Consider the following 14562-nt stretch of genomic DNA (forward strand, 5'->3'; position numbering starts at 1 on the left):
TACCATGGTATTTTGTCTTGTTGTTTCTCTACTAAGAACTCTTTTTAAATGTGGTTTGTTATTGTAGCACTTTTTACACTGAAACTATACTTGAACAGTTCCAACTGTACATACTGTATGAAGCTTGTCCTCTGACTAGGTTTCTGATTTCTATGTGGAATTTCATATCTTGCAGCATCCTGTAAATAAACATTAAAGTCCGCCCTTTTCTTCAAAAAAAAAAAAAGAAAGTCACAATGACACCTTGATCCATAGGCTTCGGCCGGATGTCGTGTTAGCAGGCATGAAAACAACGCTAATCTCTTTGCACATCTCCAGCAGAGCTCTTGGGTAACCTGGTACATTGTCAATCAGCAGTAATATTTTGAAAGGAATCTTTTTTTTTTCTTTTTCCAAGCAGTAGGTCTCAACAATGGGCTTCAAATATACAGTAAACCATGCCACAAACAGATGTGCTGCCAGCGAGGCTTTGTTCTTCCATTTATAGAGCTCAGGCAGAGCAGTTTAGCATGAGTCTTCAGAGTCCTAGGATTTTTGGGCGGGGTGTGGTGGCTCAAGCCTGTAATCCCAGCACTTTGGGAGGCCGAGGCAGGCGGATCACAAGGTCAGGAGATGGAGACCATCCTGGTTAACACGGTGAAACCCTGTCTCTACTAAAAGAATACAAAAAATTATCTGGGCATGGTGGTGGGCGCCTGTAGTCCCAGCTACTCGGGAGGCTGAGGCAGGAGAGTGGTGTGAACCCAGGAGGCAGAGCTTGCAGTGAGCCGAGATGGCGCCACTGCACTCCAGCCTGGGCAACAGAGCGAGACACTGTCTCAAAAAAACAAAACAGAAACAAAAACAAAACAGAGTTCTAGGATTTTTGAAACAGTTAATGAGCATTGGCTTTAACTGGAAGTCACCAGCTGTATTAGCTCTTAAGTCAGCCTGTCCTTTGAAGCTTTGAAGCTGGGCATTCACTTCTCTTTTCTAGCTAGGAAAGTCCTATGTAGCATCTTCTTCCAATAGAAGGCTGTTTGAACTACACTGAAGATCTGTTTAGTGTGGCCACCTTTGTCAATGATTTTAGCTACATCTTCTGGATAACTTGCTACAGCTTCCACATCAGCAACTTGCTGGTTCACTTTCCACTTGTAGGTTTTGGAGCTGGCTTCTTTCCTTAAACCTGGTGAACCAACCCCTGCCAGCTTCCTGCAGCTTCCTCACCTCTCTCAGCCTTCACAGAATTGAAGAGAGTTAGGGCCTTGCTCTGGGTCATGCTTTGGTTTAAAGTTGTGGCTGGTTTGATCTTCTATCCAGGCCGCTAAAACTGTTTCCACATCAGCAATAAGGTTGTTTTGCTTTCTTATCATTTGTGTGTGTGCAGTGGAGTAGAATTTTTAATTTTCTTCAAGATCTTTTTCTCTGAATTCACAACTTGGCTAACTGGTGCAAGAGGCCTAGCTTTCCGCCTGTCTTAGCTTTTGACATGCCTTCCTCACTAAGCTTAATTTCTACAAGTATGACCCTTTCTTTCACTGGAACACATAGAGGCTGTTATCAAGTTATTGATTATTGTGTCTCAAGGAACAGGGAGGCCGGAGGACGGGGAGAGAGACAAGGAAGTGGCTGGTCAGTAGAGCAGTTAGAACACACACAACCTTCACTAAGTTCACAGTCTCACATGGGCACGATTCATGGTGCCCCCAAAACACCTAACAACAGTAACATCAAAGGCCACCGATCGCAGATCACCATAGCGGATGTAAGAAGTCATAAAAAAAGCTTGAAATATCATCAAGCTGTTATCAAGGAGACAAGGAGTGAGTACATGCTGTTGGAAACATGGCACTGTTAGACTTTCTAGACACAGGGTTGCCTAAAACCTTCAATTTGTAAAAAAAAGGACAGTTATCTGTGAAGTGCAATAAAGCAAAGCACAATAAAATAACTTTATTTCAATTTTATATTCTGAATACAAAGGCTGTTGATTAAGAATGTTGAGCTACCCAAGTATAATGTATAATAAACTATACAGAAATAGGAAACACTTCTGTGAATAAGCTACATACATAAAATATGGTACCTTTAAGATATATTAGTTAATTTAAGAAATTTGCCTGGATGCCTACCGAATAAGGCACTGTGCTAGGAGGCTATGAATGCAGTGGAGTAAGGCACAACCTGCTCTTGAGGAGCTTACAAACTAGCAGAATTTGTAAGACACTGTGTAAGGTGTGAGCTCGAAGCGATTTCTAACGTACAGAGCAGCGAATACCTTTTGCATTGAGCGTTAGTTTAGTTGTCTTTGCAAAAGCTTCTTTCTTTTCGTAATACGCGGCCTCGTTCACAAACACGGGGTACACGGTACGGTCTCCGCCCAATGGCATCGTCTTCCCATCGAGAGTTAAAAACATGGGATCCCCAGGCTGCAGTGGTTTCCAGTCTTGATCCTCTCAGGAAACAATCAAAATACACATGTTATATTAGGTTTTTCTCCTCTAAAAATTTATGTCAGACTCTAGACAACTAACAAATTAATTATTCTGTTGTTTTAAAAGAGGTACTTGAGCGAGGCATCGAGATGCAGGCAAGTGATCTGACTGCGCTGAAATTGGGTCATGAAACTTGGCAGTAGTTTTAAGAGTTCCCCTTTGAATTTGTATAATTGACACATGTAATTAACATTTGCTTCAGCCAGGTGCAGTGGCTCCCGCCTGTAATCCCAGCACTTGGGGAGGCCGATGTGGGTGGATCGCTTGAGCCTAGGAGTTCAAGACCAGCCTGGGCAACATAGAGATCCTATCTCTAGAAAAAATACAAAAAATTAACTGTGTGTGGTGATGCATGCCTGTAGTCCCAGATACTCAGGAGGCTGAGGTGGGAGGAATGCTCAAGCCCCCAGAGGTCGAGGCTGCAGTGAGCTGTGTTCACACCACTGCACTCCAGCCTGGGTAACAGAGCGAGACCCTGCATCTAAAAAAAATAAAAAGTAGTTTGCTTCAATACCAGGTTTACCTTGAATGTAGCCAAAGAGATTTGTAATATTAAAAGGCAAAACTAAATGCGTGTCTACCTAAGTGCATAGTCTGCCTGTTGCCAGCTCAAGTTAAATTCTGTTCAGCAAAATTTAGGAAATATCCATTAAGAGTCTTCTGTGTGTAAAATGTTCTACTGTTGGGAAATGTAAAAATGAGCTATGTCGTACCTGCATGCAAGGAGATTCTATTCTGATAGGGATTGGTGAGAGAAGGTGGTGCTGGGCTGGGGAGAGTCTGAGACAAGGTGGGTGTATTCCAAATGTGTCCTGTATTAGGGTCACGTCTGAGTTCCCTCAGCGGTCCTGCACCAGGGATTTGGACCTCTGCACCCTCAAGCACCGTGGCTGTCACACCACAGGAACCCCAGAACAGTTCTTCTCAAACTTTGAGGTGCTTGCAAATCATCTTGGGGATTGTGTTATGATGAAGATTCTGATTCTATAGGTCGGGGGTAGGGGGCCTGGGATTCTGCATTTATAACATTTCCCAGCAGCATCCGCATCACCCAGGAGCTTGTTAGAAAGGCAGGATTTCGTTAGGCGCAGCGGACCTGCCCAATCGAAATCTTCAGGTTAACAGGTCCCCGACGTTCACGTGTACAACATTAAGGTTCGAGAAGTGCCGCATCACAGCAGTTTTCTCCGTCCTGGTGGCACGTTATCATCGCCTGGGATGTTAAATACATATACACAGGGAGAGGGGCCGGCCCATTTCAGATAAATCAAATCAGAATCTCTGAGGAGGGCCTAGGCAGCATTCTTTTTAAATTTTATTTTAAAATTTACATACAGTGAAATTCACTCATTCTTGTGTACAGATCTGTGAGTTTGGACATATACAGAGCGTGGACTCATACAACCTGCAACCAGGCCATCAGGATACGGACTTCCTTCACCCACCTCCTCGAATCCCTCGTGCTACCCATTCATAGTTCACTGTTTTCTGTGTTTATTGTAGTTAGGCCCCAGATGATTTACAGGGTGGCTCGGCTGAGAACTGTTTCTCTGAACCGGTGGTTTTCAGGCAGAGACTTGCCCCAGAGTCAGTAAAGGAACCTCTTCAACACACGTCTGGCTAGTCCCACCTGCGGAGATCCTGATGTCGTGCAGTGCTACCCAGACCTGAGCCACATGAAAATCATCTGGTGAACTCAACTGATTCCCTGTCTACACCCTGATGAATTAGATCAGAGCCTCTGGGAATAGGAGTCAGGAATCAGCATTTTTTTTTTTTTTCAGACATAGTCTCAACTCTGTCCAGGCTGGAGTGCAGTGGCACAATCTCGGCTCACTGCAACCTTCGCCTCTCGAGTTCAAGCAATTCTCCTGCCTCAGGCTCCCGAGTAGCTGGGACTCCAGGCGCCCACCACCACGCCCGGTTTATTTTTTATATTTTTAGTAGAGACGGGGTTTCACTGTGTTAGCCAGGATGGTCTCGATCTCCTGACCTCGTGATCTGCCCACCTTGGCCTCCCAAAGCACTGGGATTACAGGCACGAGCCACTGTTCCTGGCCAGGAATCAGCATTTTAAAAAAAGCTCCCCAGGTAATTGTCATGTGGCTCGAGTTTGAGAAGTGCTACGTTAGTAGTTTGTGGTGGGTTCTAGGCATTGGGAGGGGGTCCCCTACGTGATTCCGATGAGCATCCCTTAGTAAGAACTATCACTCTTAGGACAAAATCTAGACTCATAACCGGGTCTCGGACTGTGTGTTTTTTCCGGGCTCTGCCGTCCTCTGCTCACTCCTACTCTCCAGGGACATGGGTCTTCTTGCTGTTCCTGAAATGCTCCAAGTTTGTTCCAGCCTCAGGCCCTTTCACTAGCTTTCCACATGGCTGGCTTCTCATCTTCTAGGTTCCAACTTCAGTGTCACCATCTCTGAGATGGCACTTTGTGACCACTCTGTCTAACTGGAACCCTTTGTTATACCCTCTGCTGTATTATTCTTTTATATTATTTCTTTTATAGCACTTATTACAGTTTGAAATGATTTGGTTTACATATTGTTTACTTATTCATGGTCAGTTCTCCTCACCCATTGGGATGGAAGCTCCATGAGGAACCTTCCCTATCTTGAATCTCATGGCACAGAATGAGCTTAGTTGTCATTCAAAAATGTCTGTTGGAAGAATTAACCAATCAATCCCTCCTGTAGAATACCGAGCCATTACTTATTGTTTGTCAAATCAAAACCATCCTTCCTAACTTTCAAGACCTACCACTAGCCCAGTCTGCTACTGATCTCATTCATCTCACTTCTTCACCTGCCCAGGATTATTTTTGTACTCCTCAAGACTATCCTAAAACCTGAAAAATCCTGTTTTAGCCTGCCTTGACATCATCACCCTGGCCTCTGTTTCTTGTACTTGATATTTTTGTCACCAATAGTGCTTTCTTCCTTTCTCTCCCCCAGTCTTTACCTTTCTTTTAAAACATTGCCTAAGGCTGGGCGCGGTGCCTCACGCCTGTAATCCCAGCACTTTGGGAGGCCAAGGCGAGAGGATCACGGGGTCAGGAGTTCGAGACCGTCCTGGCCAACATGATGAAACCCTGTCTCTACTAAAAATACAAAACTTAGCCGGGTGTGGTGACGTGAGCCTGTAATCCCAGCTACTTGGGAGGCTGAAGCAGGAGAATCACTTGAACCCAGGAGGCGGAGCTGTCAGTGAGCCGAGATGGTGCTACTGCACTCCAGCCTGGGTGACAGAGTGAGACTCCGTCGCAGAAAACAAAAACAAAAACAAATACTGCCTAAGTCTCCTTCAGGTTTCCACCTGGGTCCCATTAAGTCACAAAGCAGGATTTGCTTCACTCGTCTGTATTACTGGGCAGAGGCCACTCCATTCAGTTGCAAGTCTGGATGACTATTGGAGTCACTAAACAGGGATAGGAACAGTGCTTTTCAACCCTGATTATCCAAGCCAGAAAGATCAGAGTATCTCAGAGTGGAGTCCTGCCATTGCTATTATTATGTTTTTTAAATGCTCTCTACGTAAAGGTTAGTCAGGGTTGAAAGCCCCAGACTGGATAATCCACCAGGTTCTCCTCCATCTCTGAGGTCTGGGAGTGTGCAGGGCACTCGCACTGGGGAATGGATACTTCGGCTTTGGAAATCTGTTCTTCTCTCCTTTTCCCTTCGCCTTTTCTGGATTTAAACCTCCTACGTTCTCTCAAGAGCCTTTTTCTTTTTTTTTTTTTTTTCCTTCTTTACTGTCATTATTGATAAAACTAGGCAAGGAGTAGATTCTGGGGTTCTGAGGAGAGTTGGGGAATGGTGGCAGCAGAAAGAGGTTACAGTTGTTTTTTTCTAACTTATTCTGTCACAGGGAGGTAGCATGCAATGTGGCCAACTGCAAAGAGCGCTAACTCGGGATCTGTCATTGATAGCTACATGGCTATGGGAAGGGTCTCACTTCCAGCCCTGTATTTCCTTATATTAAAATAGACATCATAATTCCTACCCGTTGAATGTGGGTAGGAATTTCACTTTCTCTAAGCAGCCTTGTCTGAGCAATCCTCTCCTACCTCATTATTCTGTCATTGCATCTGGCTATCTTCATTTCTAGACTGCAACTTAGACTTTCGTGTACCTACACTAGAAATTCCATTGCGAGTGTAGGCTATACCTACACTGACGTGTCCACACAGCCAGCACAGGTTACACTTCGTAAGTATTTATGGAGCGACTGTCCGAACATCTTCCCTGCCTACGCTCAGTGTCTTTTGAGAGCATCAAATGGGTGAATGTGCGCGAAGTGCTGTGTGAGCTGTAAACTTCCATTCGAAGGTATAGCATTGTTACTTTCAACGCTTTAAAGAAAGAACAAATGTTACCTGCAGATTGGGATGGATGACAGCAGCAATTTCTCCATCTGCATCCCTGGGATAATCAACTTTCTCTATAATTTTGTAGACCTCAATGGCACAGGGAGGAAATTCTTTTCCTATGACAAAAACAATATGTATCAATGGCAACTAAAAAAAATATCTGGGGGGGTGGGCCGGCCGCGGTGGCTCACGCCTGTAATCCCAGCACTTTGGGAGACCAAGGCGGGTGGATCACCTGAGGTTGGGAGTTCGAGACCAGCCTGACCAACATGGTGAAACCTCGTCTTTACTAAAAATACCCAGGTTGGGATTATCCTAGCTACTTGGGAGGCTGAGGCAGGAGAATCTCTTGAACCTGGGAGGTGGAGGTTGCAGTGAGCCATTGCACTCCAACTTGGGCAACAAGAGCGAAACTCTGTCTCCAAAAAAAAAAAAAAAAATTCTGGAGAAAGGGAAGTTGATAATGTAAGGAAGTAACAGTAATAAAACACCAACAGTAACAAAATGAAGACAGCGATGGGGAGAACAGATAACGTTTAGTTAAGGATGTTCATAAATGGTACCAGGTCAAAAGATGTCCTTGAATGATTCCTGTCAGCACCCTGTCCACAAACACGCCGAAGACAGAGGCAGAAAACAGAACTGAAAAAGCCCGTTGGGGAGAAAAAGAATCTGGGTCTGGTGGTCAGGAGACCTGGGCTCGAATCCCCTGGCTATGTGGCCTTGAACAAGATGCTTAACTTCTTGAGGCTCCCTTTCTTGACCTATCAAATGAAGGTCTTGGATTAGTTGATCTTGGAGGACCCTTCCAGCTATGATGTTTTTTATGGCTGCATATTTTCAGGAGGAGTTCCAGCAGCTTAGGTGCTTCAGCCTCGTGCTCTTTTTCTTTCTTTTCTTTTTTTTTTTTTTTTGAGATGGAATCTCGCTCTGTCGCCCAGGCTGGAGTACAGTGGCGTGATCTCAGCTCACTGCAACCTCCACCTCCCGGGTTCAAGCGATTCTCCTGCCTCAGCCTCCTGAGTAGCTGAGACTACAGGCGCCCGCCACCACACCTGGCTAATTTTTGTATTTTTAGTAAAGACAGGGTTTCACCATGTTGGCCAGGATGGTCTCGATTTCTTGACCTTGTGATCCGCCCGCCTCAGCCTCCCAAAGTGGTGGGATTACATGCATGAGCCACTGCGCCCGGCCTCTTTTTCTTAACTAAGTACATTAAACACTTGGACAGCTCCTGAGTAATGAGATCTTGCGATGCAGGCAGCCTGCCAGTGGTGGACACTGACTTCCAAAGATGCAGCAACATCAAACAAGCCAATTCCTAGAAACCTGGAAAAGGAGTAGTTTACGTATATACCAGGCTGTCTCTGAGCAAACAGGATGAACTTTTGGTCCAATGTAAGGCCCATAGCATGTTATGGTCACAACTCAAAGGAAAGCCTTCCTTTGCCTTTAGAGCAGAGTTAGAATGGAGATACCCAGTGATCACTTCTGTATCAGTTAGCTTCTGCTGTGTAACATACTACCCCAGAATTTAGTGGCTTCAAACAACTACCTCTTAATTTAGTTCATGATTCTGTGGGTTGGTTGGAAAGTTTCTTCCGTCTACACTGCCTTTGTGGATTTTTGATTATTTTGCTTCTGCCTTTGTGGTAAGCTGACAGCTCACCTGGAGGCTGGATCCTATGGGATGGCCTCACTCTTATGTCTGTCAGCTGGAGTTGCATGACTGTCTGTTAGGGTGCCTGAGTTTCCCACCTCAAAGGCTTTCACTATCCAGCAGGCCAGTGTGGGCTGTGGCACATAATGGTACATGTACAGGGTTTCCAAGAGCAGGAAGAAAGCAAGCTCCAACGTGCAAGTGCTTTTCAAGCCTCTTCTGTGGCACAAAACAAGTCATGTGGGCAAGCCAGCTATTCCAGGAGTGGAAAAATAGACTCTCTCTCTGAACAGAAGGATATGAAGCATCACACTGTCAGGATGTGGATGCAGGAAAGGGAAGAATTAAACCCTACCACACCTTCCGAGATGAAGATGGGAACTTATCAGATCTCATTTCTTTAAGTCAGAAAGTTCGATAGGAAGAAAGAAAAAACTGATAGAACACAAAGGAGTATGTTTTTGCTACTTACAGTTGGAAGGAGCCTTGAAAGCCTAACTTCCATCTGTGTTTGCGTATTCTCCATATCATTCTGGCCATCTTACAGACGCAGAAGTAAGATGACTTCTCACAGCCTCACAAAGTGTGGCCCGTTTCACTGCTGCTCAGCTTTGTTAGTAAGAAATTTCTGTCTCGCCGGGCGCAATGGCGCAGGCCTGTAACCCCAATGCTTTGGAAAGCCGAGGCAGGCAGACAGCTTGAGCTCAGGAGCTTGAGACCAGACTGGGCAACATGGCAAAACCCCATCTCTACAAAAACCACAAAAACTAGCTGGGTGTGGTGGCACATGCCTGTAGTCCCAGCAACTCAGGAGGCTGGGTGGGAGGATTGCTTGAGCCCAGGGGCTTGAGGCTCCAGTGAGCCATGATTGCACCACTGTACTCCAGCCTGGGCAACAGAGTGAGACCCTGCCTCAAAAAAAAAAAAATTTCTGTCTCTAGGTAACTTTATCTCATTGATTCCCTTCTGCCCTCTGGGTCACAGAAAATATGTCGAATTTCTTTCCAATGCAGACTTCTTTTTCTTTCCTTTTTTTTTTTTTTTTTTTTTTTGAGACAGTCTCACTTTGTCACCAAGGCTGGAGTGCAGTGGTGTGATCTTGGCTCACTGCACCCTCTGCCTCCTGGGTTCAAGCGATTCTCATGCCTCAGCCTTCGGAGTAGCCGGAATTATAGGTGCACGCCACCACATCCAGCTAATTTTTACATTTTTAGTAGAGACGAGGTTTGCCCATGTTGCCCAGACTGGTCTCGAATTCCTGACCTCAAGTGATCCACCCATCTCGGCCTCCCAAAGTGCAGAGATTACAGGCATGAGCCACCGCACCGCGCCTGGCCAGGAATTATTCTCAATATGGTTTTCAAGCTCTTCGACATTCTCAATGCTCTCCTTGGCTAAGTTCCTCTTTATAGATGTTTCTCCTGGATTATGGATTCAGAATTTATTTACGGTTCTCAAGTGTTGTTTATTCAAGGCAGAAAAAAAGACCATTACCTCCCTTATTCTGGGATTATTTTTAAACATAAGAACAAAACTTTGTCCCTGATGTTGTTAACCTTAAATATTTGGTTTAAACAATTGTTAAAGATTGTCAGGACTTCTTGGGTCTGCCTTCTCAACCAGGACGTTTTCCTGCTATCTTCCTGCGACCTGTCACTTAGGTAAGCATGTCACATATGTCTTTATCCAAGTCACTAACTACCATTCTGAGTAGCACAGAGTCAAGAATGAAGCCCTTCTACACACTTTTTGAGACTTTTCACATGGCGGCAGTGATTCATTTGTCAGCATTCTTTGGATACGAGTGTGCAGTTGAAAATCCACCAAGCTGGATAGTCTAAATTAATCATGGTTGACAATTTCTGAATTGCAGAATCCTTTGCTTACATGAAATGTTACACAGAAGAGCTGTAACATACAGAAGAGCTCTGGTTGAAGCAGAGATAAGGGGTAGGGTGTTCTAGGCACTGCTTTTCTCCACCCTTGTGATAGGGTTCTGCGGACCATGATCTGAAAACCGTGTTTTCCACCCGGATTTGTGGCCTTCTATCTGAACGCATCACTTCTTAACATATTGTAGTCCTACACTTGCTATTCAAAGGGTTTATTTCCTTGTGATCTTTTCAAAACCAGTTCCATTAGACAGTATAGAACCTGACCTCAGACAAAGAGGGTAAAAAGCAAGCTTTCAGTTTTCATGATTTTGGACTCAAAGGATTCCCAAGCACAAAAGGAATGTCTGTGATCGCAGCGGGATGCACAATCTGAGGTTAAGGAAGTTACTCCCCACAGACACTGGAGTGCACACCAGCTCTGTGACTGTAATTGCCCACTCCTCAACAACAGTTTCAACTCAGTCTGTTGGAGTAATTGTTTGCATAGAATGCCTCTTTGATTTTAAGCACTTATTTTCCATTTTAAGTAAACTTATTTTTTATAATTAATAGACTTTTTAGTGTAGTTTTAGATTTATCAAATAAATGAGCAGATAGTACATAGAGCTCCATATACCCACCTCGTCCACCAGTCCCCATTTAATTAATTTTTTTTTTTTTTTTTTTTTTAGATGGAGTCTCGCTCTGTCCCCCAGGCTGGAGTGCAGTGGCACGATTTCTGCTCACTGCAAGCTCCGCCTCCCGGGTTCCTGCCATTCTCCTGCCTCAGCCTCCCGAGTAGCTGGGACTACAGGCGCCCGCAACCGCGCCCGGCTAATTTTTTGTATTTTTAGTAGAGACAGGGTTTCACCGTGGTCTCGATCTCCTGACCTTGTGATCTGCCCGCCTCGGCCTCCCAAAGTGCTGGGATTACAGGCGTGAGCCACCGCGCCCGGCCTAATTAATTTTTAATTACAGAAATAATACATAAATACATTGTTCTTATTGAATATAATTAAGACAAAATTAGCCTGGGTTTTCCCTCCCCTCCCCGGTAACCACTGTTATCAGTTTGGTGTGTTTTCTTCTAGGACTTTTCCTGTGATATGTTAACATACATATGTATCCTAGAAGGTGATGATTATTATTATTTTAAAGCCAGTTGGTGTACTGAATGTCTTAGTCTGCAGTTTGCTTTCTGCTAATTACCAATGTGTTTAGAAGATTCTTCCATGTGAGTTTATTTAACTGTCCACCAATAGGTGGACATTCATGCTGTTCCCATTCTTTTGCTGTTATCAATGATGCACGATAACAATCTTTGTAAACAACATGTTGCTTGTGCTTGTGTTTCTTTGAGATGTGGAATTGCTGGGTAATAAGATTGGTGTGTTTTAAGAAGTGGATGCTGTAAAATTATCCTCTAAAATGTCTTTACCAACTTATATGTTCACTTACATGTTCACCAGCAGGTAATGAGAGTATCCCCTTTTCCTACACATTTACCAATGCTTGATATTGGCAGACTTTAATATTTTCCCAACTTAATGGGGGAAATGATTTCTTATTTTAATTTGCATTTCTCTAATTACGAGTGATGTTGAACATCTTTTCATATGTTTACTGGGCGTTTGTATTTTCTCATCTTTCTTTTCTTTTAAAAATGGAGATTAACAGGAAATAAGGATTTAATGTGGAGTATTTATTTGGCAGCTGCTTTTCTTGAATGTGTCTATTCTGGCCATTGAGGAATAGCTGCAGTGAATACAAATTTTAAAAAGCAGTTCATATCATTAGCATGGCCAATTTGACCCAGGCTCCAACTGTTATTTAAATGTTTGGTGGTTAAGTTTGATGACGATACCTTCATTACTTACTTACCTTCATTGAAATGATGTATAAAATCGAGAGCATGTTTAATCATTTTTCTCATTTGATCCAAGATATCAGCTCTCAGAACCCCTTGAGGCTGAGGACCAACTTCTATACCTAGGTACAGAAGGAGAGATAGTCACATTTATATAAGTATTAAAATATATTATAAAACTAAGCATTTAATGTATCAAAATGTAGAATTATGTTATTAAAAATTATTAAAAAGGCAAACCATGTAGCATTATGGAAAATATTTGAGACATAATATTTGAGGCAAAACGTAAAGCTGAACATCTACATGTTCAAGTTAGATGCACAGTGAATAAAGACTGGGAAAGAACATGGAAAAAATCAGTGATGTTAGAAATAGGAAACTCTTTTGGTCTTTTTTCTTTAAATTTCCGTCAGTATTGCTAAAATATTTAAAAGTCATAACATAGTAAAAGAGGTGAACAAGTTTATGCTGACAAAATAATAGGTGGACCTGAAGAGAAACTGTTAAGATCTAACATTTAGCTGTGACGGGAGGAAGGATATCTATTTTTATAGATTTCACAGAAATCCAGACTAGATGAATCATGGATTTCAGTCAATATGACCATCTATGTGACCCTTGACCAACTATTTTGCCCTTAACATAACAATCCATCCTAACACAATAGTGCAATGGTTTTAATTTTTTTTTTTTTCGAGATGGAGTCTCACTCTGTTACCGAGGCTGGAGTGCAATGGTGTGATTTCTGCTTACCGCAACCTCTGCCCCGCAGGTTCAAGCGATTCTCCTGCCTCAGTCGCCCGAGTAGCTGGGGTTACAGGCATGGGCCACCATTCCTGGCTTATTTTTGTATTTTTAGTAGAGACAAGGTTTCACCATGTTGGTCAGGCTGGTCTCAAACTCCTGACCACAGGTGATCTGCCCTTCTCGGCTTCCCCAAGTGCTGGGATTATGGGCATGAGCCATTGTGCCTGGCCTGGTTTTAATTTTATGCAGGAAAAACTTGTGTTCATTTCTTCTAACTCATATGAAATGATGCCTGTACTATTCGGTCTACTTTGTATGGTTGTTAAGCATCCATCCTTATACCTACAAAACACTCTTTCTTTAAACTACTTTTGTAGACCCTTCCTTCCTGTTCAAGTCTCCCACAAAGTCATCTCCCCAGTCACCACCTTCTCCATTTGTCAAACCATTTACCAACTGCACTACCCTCATTCTCTTCCACCCATTAACATACTGCATTCTTTTACACTCATCTTGTTTTCACCCGCTTCTGTTATTTGCCGCTACACAAAATCTTATCATATTCTCTTGCATCATTTTTTATTTGTTGTGCTTAGGTTTCTTGCATATATGTATGAACATATATTTAAGTATATGGTGTCGTAAATGTGGCTAAGGTATGCATCTGGGAATAAATGACGTATACAAACGTGAAAAAGTGTGTTTGTAGATATGTCTGTAGGAATACTATAGAATACGTTGTTGTTTGCCTACCCCAAATCCATTTCACCTTCCTCCTTTTTCTAATATAATCCTGATTTTAGTTGGGCTTCCAGTCTTCCAGGTAGGTAAATTTTTCTCCAGTTCAAGAGTAAATGTTGAATAGTTTAAGTCAATCATAGTAATCCCCTAGTCAATGATTTAAGAATAAAGGAATCTTTATTATGCACAAAAGTATCAATACTTGAAGTAAGGAATTAGAGTAAGCTAAATATCCAAATACAGGCAATTAGCTGAAACAAATCAAAGGCTTAGCAATAAGAGATACAGATCCTGTTTCTCTGTGACACCAAATAAAAGCTTAAGATTTCCAGACTTTCAAATATCAATCTTGGGCTATGATATTTGTAGGCAATGCTACTCTTAGCCAGAACAAACATCTGCTCGCATGTTTGGCCCTTACAGGTTAAGCCAACTCTTTAAAATATTTCAAGAGGAGGGAATCTTAAGCTCATTGTAAATAATTAGAAATGTGATATGTTCTCCTTCCAACTTTGCTGTTTTATTGGGAATATTTTTATATCATGCACTCATTGGAAAAAAGCATGTTTAACATTAGAGAGACAATCTTTCTGAGTCAACATTTTATAATACACTAAGAATATTACTGCATACAAATTTTGCTTTAACTTCTAGTAGGCACCTACGAGGACCACCTTTGTATTCTGTTCCCAAGGCAGAAGAACTATGACAGGATCATTCTAGGTAAACCTTATTGTGGAAAGAAGCAGTTTGCTGCAGCCACTCTTATGATCATCCACACACACACACACACACACACACACACACACACACACACACAC

General features: G+C 42.9%; 2 protein-coding genes across 5 annotated transcripts in view; one reads left to right on the forward strand and one right to left on the reverse strand.

Moving 5' to 3' along the window:
- Positions 1-14562, forward strand: part of SPATA22 (spermatogenesis associated 22) — a 71449-nt gene that overhangs the window by 14635 nt on the left and 42252 nt on the right. The gene's annotated exons all lie outside the window — the stretch shown is intronic.
- The window catches only part of ASPA (aspartoacylase), a 25613-nt gene continuing 12980 nt past the window's right edge, over positions 1930-14562 (reverse strand). For 2 of the 3 annotated variants that reach the window (XM_011947492.1, XM_011947491.1), the window contains 3 exons: positions 12265-12372; positions 6856-6965; positions 1930-2435 (listed from right to left, as the gene is read on the reverse strand). In XM_011947492.1, coding sequence (XP_011802882.1) covers positions 2238-2435; positions 6856-6965; positions 12265-12372 — 416 coding nt within the window. In that variant the 3' untranslated portion in view covers positions 1930-2237. The remainder of the gene's footprint in view (positions 2436-6855; positions 6966-12264; positions 12373-14562) is intronic. The other variant, XM_011947493.1, reaches the window with a different exon arrangement.

This window comes from Colobus angolensis, unplaced genomic scaffold (genome assembly GCF_000951035.1).
Source record: "Colobus angolensis palliatus isolate OR3802 unplaced genomic scaffold, Cang.pa_1.0 Scaffold267, whole genome shotgun sequence".
NCBI classification, from domain to species: domain Eukaryota; kingdom Metazoa; phylum Chordata; class Mammalia; order Primates; family Cercopithecidae; genus Colobus; species Colobus angolensis.